At 43.4% G+C, this 13,631-nt stretch overlaps 1 protein-coding gene across 10 annotated transcripts in view; it reads right to left on the bottom strand.

Moving 5' to 3' along the window:
* LOC140210127 (6-phosphofructo-2-kinase/fructose-2,6-bisphosphatase 2-like) overlaps positions 1 to 13,631 on the bottom strand; it is a 103,889-nt gene that overhangs the window by 47,987 nt on the left and 42,271 nt on the right. For 9 of the 10 annotated variants that reach the window (XM_072278979.1, XM_072278986.1, XM_072278982.1 and 6 more), the window contains 3 exons: positions 12,712 to 12,858; positions 9,977 to 10,081; positions 3,680 to 3,809 (listed from right to left, as the gene is read on the bottom strand). In XM_072278979.1, the coding sequence (XP_072135080.1) occupies positions 3,680 to 3,809; positions 9,977 to 10,081; positions 12,712 to 12,858 (382 nt within the window). Of the gene's footprint in view, positions 1 to 3,679; positions 3,810 to 6,482; positions 8,724 to 9,976; positions 10,082 to 12,711; positions 12,859 to 13,631 lie in introns of those variants that run through there. The other variant, XM_072278989.1, reaches the window with a different exon arrangement.

Raw genomic sequence — 13,631 nt, 5'->3', positions numbered from 1 at the left:
TCGTGGACTGTCTGTCCCACTCCCATCAGAGAGGAAGCCATGAAGCTTTCACACCAGGACCACCATACTCAAAAACAGTTACTTTCCCCAAGTAGTAAGACCGATCAACACCTGCACCCACTAACCCATCCCTCCACACCCCCAACCATCACTACTTCATAATTCCTGTCAGAATCACCTCATGTTCAGTCACTCCTGTGACTCCGGTGCCTGGCATCACTTTATGAACATACAATCAAGTATATAAGCTATCTTATGTATTTATATTTACTGTGTTTTTAATTATTGTGTTTTTTATCTCGTTGTGCTTTTTTGTGCTGCATCAGATCCAGAGTAACAATTATTTCATTCTCCTTTACACTTGTGTACTGGAAATAACATTAAACAATCTTGTATGTTGAGATTGCTGCTGAACACAATCAGCTGCCACCTTAATGTATGTCTTTGGAATGTGGGAGGAAACCCACGTGGTCACAGAGAGAACGTACAAACTCCTTACAGTCAGGAATTGAAGCAGGGCTGTTCGTTCTGTAAGAGAGTTCTACTAACTGTTATGCTATGGTGCCATCCCCAAAAAATTAAAGAAACCATAGAAACAGGCCTTCAGCCCATCAACCCATACTGACCATTAATCACACATTTACACTAATCTAACATTGCAAAGATCAAGGAATTGAGGGTTATGGGGAAGTAGCGCAGATGAGGAGTTGAGGGTAGCAGAGATCAACTATGATTATAATGAATGACAGAGATGGCCTGAGGGGCTACTTTTCTTGAGAATCTGTCCCCTTTAGGCCACTGAAGATAAAGGGAGCAACTTAGTATGGTGTCAGTAAACTGCATTGTGCACACTGGAATAAAAGATGAACGATGCATTGTAGGTGCTAATATTCTATGAACTCATGATAATTTTAGTGCACATTCAGGTCATTGCAAATGTAAAATGTGTAACAGCATCTAACTACTTAAGGAAAATATACATAACTGGACAAATTCCAATCAGCAGCAACTTCTATAGGTGTGTAGTGGAGAGTGTATTGACTGGCTGCACCATGGCCTTCTGTGGAAACACCAATGGCTTTCAACAGAAAATCCTACAAAAGGTAGTGAATTCGGCCCAGTCTATCACAGGTAAAGTTCCCCCACCCCCGCCACAAGAGCACATCTACATGAAATGCTGTCGTGGGAAAGCAGCATCCATCATCATAGATTCCTATCACCCATATCATGTTCTTTTCTCGCTGCTGCCATCGGGTAGAAGGTACAAGAGCCTCAGGACTCGCACCTCCAAGTTCAAAAACAGTTACTAGCCCTCAACCATCAGACTTTTGAATGAAAGGGGATATCTACACTCACTTGTCCCATCATTGAAAAGCTCCCATAACCAATGATCTCACTTTAAAGACCCTTTATCTTGTTATTTCATGTTCTCGTTATTTATTGCTATTTATTTATATTTGTATTTGCACAGTTTGTTGTCTACTGCGCTCTGGTTGACCTTCCATTGATTGTGTTATAGTTACTATTCTATAGATTTGCTGCGCATGTCCACAGGAAAATAAATCTCAGGGTTGTATATGGTGACACATATGAAGTTTGATACTAACATTCATTTTGAACTGAGGCCCAGAAAGCAGGAAACTGGAGGTGTTGGAGCAAAACAATGCACTCAATACCCTGGGGTCAGGGGTCAGGGTGGGTAAGCCAGTGAGTGCACATTTTCTGAATGTCAATGTCTGCTGGGGCATCTGGAGATTGGGCTGAACAGTATCACTGCCACCTTAACCTGGTGAAAACAAGCGTAGGTTCATACACACAAAGGTAGCTGTGAAACTCAAGACAGGGAAGAAAAATGCTTCACAAAGGTTTTTTTTACTGCACTGTAGCTATTGAGGGATGGCAGAATGCAATTGGAATCCTTGTGCCTTATCGTTACTTCAAGGTATGAGTGAGGAGGACAGCGAAGACCAGCCATGATCACAGTGAATGGTGGGGCAGGCTTGAAGGCCCAAGTGCCCTCCTCCATTTTCTTGTGGATCTCTCCACATATGCCATTTTGAGAACAAGGGGACAAATTATTTACTTATTTAGTATTGCGATAGAGTGTTATATAGGCCCTTCGAGCCGCGCCACCCAGCAATTCCCCAATTTAACCCTGGCCTAATCACCAGACAATTTACAACAGGGGTCCCCAACCTTTTTTGCACTGCGGACCGGTTTAATATTGACAATATTCTTGCGGACCGGCCGACCCGGGGGGTGGGGGGCGGGGTATGGTGCCAACGGACAAGAGTAGCAGTCACATACGTTGTGTTTACCCAAAAAAGACTACAATGACCATGGAGCCTTGCGCGGGCACCAGTGTGCATGTGTGACTTGCGCATGCACATGCACGTGCAGATTTTTTTTCTGCAAATCGTTTTTGGTGATTGTCGGGGGGGGGGGGTGCGGTGTTAATCATGACCAGAATATAGGTGATACGTGGCTAATACACTCAATTTCGTTTCTAAAAAGGTTTATCTAACAAATTTAATATTAAACACACAGCGCATATTTTCCTCGCATGAATATAGTGATAAGTCAATTATCAGGGGAGGACAGGGGAGCTTGAAGTAAGCGTTGATCGAACTTCCAGTAGAAGTGGTAGAGGCAGGTTCGATATTATCATTTGAAGTTAAACTGGACAGCTACATGGACAGGAAAGGAATGGAGGGTTATGGGGTGAGTGCAGGTCGGTGGGACGAGGTGAGAGTAGCACTCGGCATGGACTAGAAAGGCAGAGATTGCCTGTTTCCGTGCTGTAATTGTTATATGGTTATAGAAGTCACTTATAATCAATAGCATCATAACATTTTAAGTAACGTTTGGATATTAAGCACACAGCGCATATTTTCCTCGTATGAACATATAAAATCATTGCAACACACCAATATCGCTGAATCAGTGGGAGCCCTGGGCTGAATACTTGTTTTCCTGCAACAAGACGGTCCTATCGAGGGGTGATGGGAGACAGCGATACTCGAAGGGGGTTCCTTATGTCCAGTCTATTCCGCAACGTAATTTTCGTTGCATTCATTGCAGAGATATGTTGGAAATGGAAGCAACGTTTTCAGTGCTTCCGTGGCTATCTCAGGATATTTAGCCTTGACTTTGATCCGGAATGCCGGCAGAGATGTTATGTCAAACATACTTTTCAGCCCACCGTCATTTGCAAGCGTGAGGAGTTGATCTCCTTCCTGCGCTAACATGGATGACGCGCCGGTAATGACCTCGCGTGCATAATGGCGTGACAGGGAATGCGGAAAGGTGCAGCTGACTCCTATCGCCAAATCATATCGTTTCCTCACGGCCCGGTACCAGTCCGCGGCTCAGTGGTTGGGGACCGCTGATTTACAATGACCAATTCACCTACCAACTTCTACATCTTTGGACTGTGGGAGGAAACTGGAGCACGAGGTGGAAACCCACGTGGTACAAACTCCTTATGGGCAGTGGTGGGAATTGAACCCAAGTCGCTGGTAAAGTGTTGTGCTTCAGAGTCACAAACGACTTCATAGTCCCATATTAATGTTTGCATGATTTACTAAGTTCAAGAAATTGCATTTCAGCGTGAGACTCTTATGAGAAGATGGATTGTGAAAAGGAGAATCATAAACTGTACAGAATCTCATTGTTGTACCTGCTCCTTTGTTCATAAAGTAGGCGATGAGGCATCTCATGACAGCCTGGTGTGCAATTACAAGCACATTTCCTTGTCTCTCTAGTTCCATGATGACTGGCTCCACCCGCTGAACCAAGTCCTGGTAGCTCTAAACACAAACAGACAGATTATGATGGACACTCAACATAGAAAAATAAACCTAAACAAAATGTTCTAGAATGGGCGCAGTGTGAAGTAGAACAAGACGGCAATACCTAATTATGGCAGAAACATTTGACTCACTTTTCTTAATTAAACTGCCAGACCCTATTATCTACAATTATGCACATGAATATTTTTAACATGCACACATTCCTATTTCAACATTGAAAGCACATGAACCTGATAATTATCAACACAAAGGTATGCAGTGTGGAAACAGACTCTTCCAGCCTAACTGTTGCATGCCAACCAAGCTAAACTTTTTTTGCTGCGTTGCGCCATATTCTTCTAATCATTTCCTCAAATACGTTTTAAATATTAGACCTTAAGACAAAGGAGCAGAATTACACCATTTGGCCCATCGAGTCTTCTCTGTCACTCCATCATGACTTATTAATTATCCTTTGCAACTACATTCTTCCTTCTTCCCGTAACCCTTGATACCCTGACTAATCAAAACCTTACCAACCTTGGCTTTAAATATTTTAATTGTACCCACCTTGATCACTTCATCTGGCAGCTTATTCCATGAACTCATCACTCTGATAAGTATTTCCCTTAGTTCTAAACACAAGAGATTCTGCAGATGTTGCTAATCTGAAGCAACATACACAAAAAGTGCCAGAGAAACTCAGCAAGACAAGTATCTATGAAGTGTTAAAATATTCATGTATATAATTGCAGATAATAGACTCTAGCAGTTTAATGAAGGGTTTTGGGCTGAAATGGTGACTGTTTATTCCCGTCCATAGAAGCTGCCTGACCCGCCCAGTTCCTCCAACATTTTGTGTACAATGCCCCTTAGTTTCCACTTAAATCCTTCCATTTCACCTTAACCTATGCCCTGTAGGTTTAGCTGTAACTACTCTATGAAAAAGACTATCTATGCCTTCATAATTTCATAATTCTATAAGGACACCCCTCAATGTCATAACGGGGGCGCTGATGGCGGACCCAAATGCAAGACACAGACACTGAAGTACTAGGAACAGGACTTGACTTGAGAGCTGGGACAAGAATACAGACTTGGGCTAGGACATTGGCTAGGCAAGCGGGACCAGGACTAGGAACTGGGAACTAGGAGCTTAGACTTGGACTCCGAGCCAGAGACCGGACAAGGACCCAGAACCTGGGTCTCGACTTGGGCTCGGACCCCGGAACTAGGCGAGGACATGACGTGGGTACAGGACTGGACATGGCTTGGGTTCCTCGAGGTTTGGGTTCTTCGTGGCTTGGATTCCTCGAGGCGAGGACATGACGAGGCTTGGGTTCGGACTCAGAGCCAGAGACTGGACAAGGACCCAGAACCTGGGTCTTGACTTGGGCTCGGACTTCAGAACGAGGCGAAGACATGACGTGGTCTTGGGAGACAGGAACCTCGGAACACAAAGCCGGAAGCCTTGACTTGGTCTTGGGGAGGACAGGAACACAGAGCCTTGGTCTAGAGCATGAGAACACGAGCCTTGGACTTGAGAGACAGGAGCATGAAACGTGGAACACAGAGCTGCGACCCCTCCTTGGGAACAGGACGTAGTGCCGGGACTCATACACAGAATGCTGAACACAATGAGACGGTTCCTAACACTAGGTAGCGGCAAATGGCCGGACCTACCTAGCGAAGGCGTGGACACAGAGATAGTTCCCAACACTAGGTAGCGGCAAACGGCCAGACCTACCGAGCGAAGGCGTGGACACAGAGACAGTTCCAACTGAACGATAGACAGTTCCTTATCTTGACACGGCAAGGCTCCAGTCTCGCTCCAGTGGTTGAACTTGACAAGGTTGCAGGCAAGGCTCCAGACATAGATTGCATGCAAGGCTCCAGACACAGGTTGCAGGCAAGGCTTCAGACACAGGTTGCAGGCAAGGCTTCAGAAGGAAGGGGAAGGGAAGGGAACAGTCCAGCCTCAGGGTGATGGCAAAGACGGCCTAGCTTACCCCACGGAGGCGAGGACGGGATACTGACGAGACGAACCAGCAATCACGCTCGATCCCAGGGCCACTTATATTCCCAGCCCCAAGATGAGCATCAGGTGCCTATGATTAAGCCCAACTGAAACAAGGGACAGCCGGAAGACCTGGAGTCCAGACCGTGAACCAGGACGCGGACTTCACGGACCAGACCATGACACTCAATCCTTTCACTCCAGAGAAAACAGTCCATACAACTCAAGCCCTCCTTGTAACTCACAGCGACAGTCCTGTAAATTTTGTTATGTTAAATGCACTTTGAATCTTTGAAGTCATAACTACCACTCCATGCTTCCTACCACCAAGCCAACTTTGAATCCACTCTGATTTCTCACTGCTGGATTCGATGTAATTTAGCCTTCTGGGTCAGCTGTAAACACACGTCTACAGTCAAATGGAAACATATCATTTTGTAATGTACTAATTATACTCTTGCCATTACAGTCACTGTAGGAATTTAAAGCGGGAGTTAAAATAGCTTAGCGGCACAGCATTCAAAGAGAAACTGAACTGTATCTGTGTGTTTAGACGAGTCCCCAACATATAATTTCACATAAACTGAAGACTATAACACTGAAGAACAGACTGGCAAACAAGCAGAGTGTAATCTGCATTTTTATTGAAGTTAATTGTAACAGTTCAACCCAATTAGATTCTCATCAACTATAGTAAAGATAGGCAGATATATAAATATTATCAAAAACATAAATAGTCAATAAGCATATTCAATCATGGCTGATTTCTTTTCTCAACCCCATTCTCCTTCTTCCCCCTCCTCCCTCCCCCCGTAACCCTTAACCAAATCAAGAACTTATTAATCTCTGCCTTAAATACACCCAATGACTTGGCCTCCAGAGGCATCTAAATTCCACAGATTCAACACCCTCCAGCTGAAGAAATTCCTTATTTCAGTTTTAAAGGGCTGTGCCCTAAGATCCTGGATTCTCTTCTGAATGGAAATACCCTCTCTACATCACCCCATACAAGCCTTTCAGTACTAGGACCTCTGTCATTCTTTTAAATCTGATTTCTTCTGCTACCTACTGGCAGGTCCACCGCTGGTCTGTTGAACTGTATGAAAGGCACTCAAGTAGGTAAAGAGAAAACAGAACCAGTTTTGCAGGCAAAACCAGGTTAAGCATGTAACATTTCTTAACAGCAGGGGGAGGAAAAGAAGGGGGAAGGAGGAGAGCGAATGCTGTGATAGAACAGAAGGCAAAAGAGAGTAAGTGACCAAAGGATTAGCACTAGGCTAAAAGGAACAGAATAGGAACATATCAAAGGACAAAACAGCAAGAGATTCATCAATACTTATCAGAAGGAATTATAATGTGAGATGTTATGTTACTTCTATTGAAACATTCCGTGGGTTAACAACAAAAAATCATGTTCTGGAAGAATTAAAGAACTTTTATTTACAGAAATAAACTAACACATCTTAACCCCGCCACATGCTGATACATTCAATACAATGTGTCGCTCCTCAAATTTCTATTGAAAGTCTGACAGAGGAGTGTAAAGAGTTAATTATACAGCAAAATGATTTGGGAGCTGAGGGTTTTTGCAGCATGCAAAGTGTGTGTTTACATTGAACTAACAAACATGAGATAGAATGAGGGAGTTGCTGTTCCTTGTTGAAGGCATTGGACAGTGAACAAAGAAAAGTCAAAAATCGGCTCTGACATCTTTTGCATGCAAATTGTTCTGTGAGGTGAGTCAGCAGTCAGGGAAATGATGTATGAATCCTCCTTTTGAAATGCTGAAAGAGATCAGTCAGAGCTCACCTCAACACTGAACTGATTCCACAACCTATACGCTTACTTTCAAAGACTCTACAACTCATGTTCTCGGTAACACACATCAAAGTTGCTGGTGAACGCAGCAGGCCAGGCAGCATCTGTAGGAAGAGGTGCAGTCGACGTTTCAGGCCGAGACCCTTCGTCAGGACTAACTGAAGGAAGAGTGAGTAAGGGATTTGAAAGTGGGAGGGGGAGGGGGAGATCCAAAATGATAGGAGAAGATAGGAGGGGGAGGGATAGAGCCAAGAGCTGGACAGGTGATTGGCAAAAGGGATATGAGAGGATCATGGGACAGGAGGTCCGGGAAGAAAGACGGGGGGGGGGGACCCAGAGGAGGGGCAAGAGGTATATTCAGAGGGACAGAGGGAGAAGAAGGAGAGTGAGAGAAAGAATGTGTGCATAAAAATGAGTAACAGATGGGGTACGAGGGGGAGGTGGGGCCTTAGCGGAAGTTAGAGAAGTGGATGTTCATGCCATCAGGTTGGAGGCTACCCAGACGGAATATAAGGTGTTGTTCCTCCAACCTGAGTGTGGCTTCATCTTTACAGTAGAGGAGGCTGTGGATGGACATGTCAGAATGGGAATGGGATGTGGAATTAAAATGTGTGGCCACTGGGAGATCCTGCTTTCTCTGGCGGAACTTATTTACTTATTTTTTTATGGCAACTTATCTTCTTTTGCATATTAATTGCTTGTCAGTCTTTGTGTGTAGTTATTCATTGCCTAACATAAATGAATCTAAAGGTAGTACAATACTGTGCAGAAGTCTTAGGCACATAAAAAATTCTGTAAAGCAAAGAAGTTTTCAAATATAATTAAAAGTTTCTAATTATCAAATAATTACTATAAAGAGCAGTGAAAACCTAAATCAAATCAATATTTAGTGATATTTATCTTTAAATCAATTCTCTTGGGTACACGGTCATGCAGTTTTATAAGAAAAGCAGCGGGTAGGTTTTTCCAAACATCTTGGTGAACTTGCCACAGTCCTTCTGCAGAATTTTTGGCTGTCTCGCTTGCTTCTGTCTTTCCAGGTAATCCCAGACAGCCTCAATGACATTGAGATCTGGGCTCAGTGGAGGCCATACCATCTGAAACCATATAAAAAATCTAGAGTACCTAAGACTTTTGTACAGTACTGTATATGGTGATATGTACATACACTGATAATAAATTTACTTTGAACGTTGAGTTGAGAAGATGTGCTTGCTAGTGACGTCATGCTGAAGGTTGTATAATCAGCAGATTTGTTGAAAGGGTAGCAGACACCAACAGAATCAACAAACTCATTCGTAAGGCCAGTGATGTTGTGGGGATGGAACTGGACTCTCTGACGGTGGTGTCTGAAAAGAGGATGCTGTCTAAGTTGTATGCCATCTTGGACAATGTCTCTCATCCACTACATAATGTACTGGTTGGAAACAGGAGTAGATTCAGCCAGAGACTCATTCCACCGCGATGCAACACAGAGCGTCATAGGAAGTCATTCCTGCCTGTGGCCATCAAACTTTATAACTCCTCCCTTGGAGGGTCAGACACCCTCAGCCAATAGGCTGGTCATGGACTTATTTCCTGCCATAATTTACATATTACTATTTAACTATTTATGGTTTTATTACTATTTAATTATTTATGGTGCAACTGTAACAAAAACCAATTTCCCCAGGGATCAATAATGTATGACTATGACTAAAAGAAAGGTACTTGGTCAGGACAAGGTGAACTCTGTCTTGGAAGAAAGTGGGTAGATTTCAGTGATGCTACAAGTGATAGCAAGAGGTCTCTCATTAATGTAGATGACTCCCGGGATAACGTAGATGACCCCAGTGTAAGTTGGGAGGTCCCTGTCCATTAACAGTGCTGCAGACACTCAGACAGACTGCACTTAATGTTCAGTAATCCATTCCCCTAATGCTAACACACCAAATACTGGTGAATGTAACAATGATAGGCTGTGTAGGGGTCATGCATCTGTACTCTATCTGCATTGTATTGTGTTGTGCGTTTACTATGTTACCTAATCACATGGGTGGGGAGCCCTGGCAAAGAGTGAAGGGAATAAGTTATGTACTTGTGCTTTGTTCTGGGCAGTTTAGTTTGGTTCTGGCGACTGCTGGGTGTCATGTCTTTTGTTGTCTGTTTAATTACGTTTAATTGCATCGCTTCAAGATTGTATGTTTTGCTAGTTGTTAATAAAGGATCAAATACATTTCTTCAACTTTGTGGAACATCATTACTGGAGAGATTAGAGGGAGCATCATTCAAGGATAACAACTCGTAGTGGGTTGTCAGCAGTGGCAATTGATTTGTTGGAATTGACTACTAACGGCTGCTTGATCCGTACCTCTCCTCCTGGGTAACGGTAATGGTATTTGTCCTGGTCTCGCAGTGCAAATTCATCTGGATACTTGTCCTGAATTTCACTGTATGTCAGCTCCTCGCAAACACCCTGGGAAATGAAGTTAAACACATATTACTAATGCCACACTTTACAGCAAGGACAAAATATTTCAAAGAAAATCAATGTTAAATTAGAATTTGAACGCAAAACAGAGAGCAGATCATAGTTATTATACAGCATGTAAAAAGGCTCTTTGGCTACGTTGGCAGTGGAAACACGGCGACACTTGCAGGCTGTCCCCAGCACATCCTCGGACTGTGCTGGTCGTTGATGCGTTTCACTGTATGTTTCAATGTTTTCATGTATATGTGACAAATAAATCTAATCTCTATGTTTATATATACCTCTATCAGGTCACCCCTCAATCTCCTGTGTTCCAGAGAATAAAGTCCTTCCTAGACAAACACAACCTCTCCCTGTAACTCAGACACCCCAGTGTAGGCAGCATTGTAGTAAATCTTTTCTGCATTCTTCTTGGTGTTATAACATCTTTCTTGTGAAAGGGCAAAGATGGTGGAATAAGGGAACAAGGAAAACCAAAAGCTAGAAGAATGCAGCGCTCTAAAAGCAAAAGCAGAGTTCAACATTTCCTGCACGAGGACTGCCAGGGAAAAAGACAGGATTGGGATAGAGGCCAGAAGACCTATCATCCCTTCCCAATCTGGTTCCATCTGTCACCAACCTTCACTTTCAGTGGCTTTTAAAATTAGATGTTGAGCCAGAGCCAAGCATTGCGAGGTACCTAGTCCAACTGGAAAAATGGCAGATGGAATTTAATGCAGATAAGTGTGATGTGTTGCACTTTGGGAGTACCAACTCAGGAGCACAGTAACACAGAGGGATTTGGGAATACAGTTCAATAATTCATTAAAATTGGCGTCACAGGTAGATAAGGTTGTAAAGAAAGCTTTTGGCACACTGGCCTTCACAGATTTAAGTATAGAGTACAGGAGTTGGGATGTTATGTCGAAGTTCTATAAGATGTTGGTGAGGCCTAATTTGGAGTCTTGTGTGCAGGTTTGGTCACCTACCTACAGGAAAGATGTAAATAAGATTGAAAGAATGCAGAGAAAATTTACAAGGACCTGAGTTGTAATGAAAAACTGAATAGGTTAGAATTTTATTCCCTAAAATATAGAAGATTGAGAGCGAGATTTGATAGACGTATACAAAATTATGAGGGGTATAGTTAGGGCAAATCCAAGCAGGCTTTCTCCACTGAGGTTGGGTGAGACGACAAATAGAGGTCATGGGTTAAGGCTGAAAGGTGAAATGTTTAAGGGCAACATGAAGGGAAACTTCTTCACGCAGAGGGTGGTGAGAGTGTGCAGTGCAAGTGGAGGACGTGATTTTGATTTTAATGTTTAAGAGAAGTTTGGATAGTTTTTATAAATGACCTGGATGAGGAAGTGGAAGGATGGGTTAGTAAATTTGCTGATGACACAAAGGTTGGGGGTGTTGTGGATAGTGTGGAGGGCTGTCAGAGGTTACAGTTGGACATTGATATGATGCAAAACTGGGCTGAGAAGTGGCAGATGGAGTTCAGCTCAGATAAGTGTGAGGTGGTTCATTTTGGTAGGTCAAATATGATGGCAGAATATATTATTAATGGTAAGACTCTTGGCAGTGTGGAGGATCAGAGGGATCTTGGGGTCCGAGTCCATAGGACACTCAAAGCTGCTGCACAGGCTGACTCTGTGGTTAAGAAGGCATATGGTGTATTGGTCTTCATCAATCATGGGATTGAGTTTCAGAGCTGAGAGGTAATGTTACAGCTATATAGGACCCTGGTCAGACCCCTCTTGGAGTACTGTGCTCAATTCTGGTTGCTTCACTACAGGAAGGATGTGGAAACTATAGAAAGGGTACAGAGGAGATCTACAAGGATGTTGCCTGGATTGGGGAGCATGCTTATGAGAATAGGTTGAGTGAACTCGGTCTTTTCTCCTTGGAACGACGGAGGATGAGAGGTGACCTGATAGAGGTGTATAAAATGATGAGAGGCATTGATCGTTTGGATAGTCAGAGGCTTTTTCCCAGGGCTGAAATGACTAGCACGAGAGGGCACAGTTTTAAGGCGCTTGGTACAGAGGAGATGTCAAGGGTAAGTTTTTTGACGCAGGGAGTGGTGAGTGTGTGGAATGGGCTGCCAGCAACGGTGGTGGAGGTGGATACGATAGGGTCTTTTAAGAGACTCCTGGATAGGTACATGAAGCTTAGAAAAATAGAAGGCTCTGGGTAACCCTAGGTAATTTCTAAGGTAAGGACATGTTCGGCACAGCATTGTGCTCTAGGTTTTCTATGTATCTATGCCCAGGTATATGGATGATAGAGGTATGGAGGAATATGGTCCCAGTGCAGGTCAATGGGAGTAGGCAGTTAAAGTGGTTTGGCACGGACTGGATGGGCCGAAGGACCTGTTTCTGTGCTGTAGTCTTCCATGATTCTATAACCAGTGACATATGACGTGAAATATAGTGCAAAGACATGAAATTACAGAAGTAAATTGTGGAAGCAAAAGGTAAGAGTTCTTGGACTGTTCAGAAACCTGGTGGCAGAGGGGAAGAAGCTGTTTTGGTGTGGGTCTTTTGGGAGGAGGTACCCAAGCCTGAATACCCACCCTCTGACAGGAGAAAATCGACTTATAAAGTGAAGAGATATCATTTCACTCTACTCACTGCATCCAACTCATTGAGGATCTTCCACTGTTCGTATGGAACACCTAGCGCCTCAGCAGTTTGGATTGTTCGCTTGAGCTGACTTGTCCAAACCTTCAGGTCTGGAATTCTCTGCTCCTCAACAAACTGACGCAAAGCTTCTGCATACTACAGGAAGAATGAAGGCAAGTTAACTTAGCTACTCACTAAAACCCATCAAGTCAGACATAAGCAGCGCACATCAAAGTTGCCGGTCTGAAACGTCGACTGTACCTCTTCCTAGAGATGCTGCCTGACCTGCTGCGTTTACCAGCAACTTTGATGTGTGTTGTTTGAATTTCCAGCATCTGCAGAATTCCTCGTGCTTGCGAAGTCAAACATAACCTCAGTCGATTCTACCTTTACAGCCTCGTCACTCAAGCTCAGCTTAAAACAGTACGATGCTGTATACGATACTGACTTCTTCAGTACATCTCAGAAATAAATTGAGGAAACATTTGTACTTCTACAAATACAAATTTATGTAACTGACAACAGAAATCTCTTAAATACACTCAGTGCCACTTTATTAGATACACCAGCTCGTTAGTGCAAGTTTCAAATTAGCCAATCATGTGGCGGCAACACAATAGGTAAAAGCATGCAGACATGGTCAAAAGGTTCAGCTGTTGTTCAGACCAAACATCAGAACGGGGAAGAAATGTGATCCACATGACTTTGACCATAGAATGATTGTTGGTGCCAGATGGGAAGGTCTGAGTATCTCAGAAACTCAAGGTTTTCCCTCAGAAACAGTTGATCTCCTGCGATTTTCAAGCAGAACAGTCTCTAGGGTTTACAGAGAATGGTGCAAAAAAAACAAAAAAAAAAAAATCCAGGCACAAATGAGAAAATCTGCAGATGCTAGAAATCCAAGAAATATGCACAAAATGCTGGAGGAA

The sequence above is a fragment of the Mobula birostris genome, chromosome 14 (genome assembly GCF_030028105.1).
Source record: "Mobula birostris isolate sMobBir1 chromosome 14, sMobBir1.hap1, whole genome shotgun sequence".
Classification (NCBI taxonomy): domain Eukaryota; kingdom Metazoa; phylum Chordata; class Chondrichthyes; order Myliobatiformes; family Myliobatidae; genus Mobula; species Mobula birostris.
This window is presented reverse-complemented; position numbering and strand designations above follow the sequence as displayed.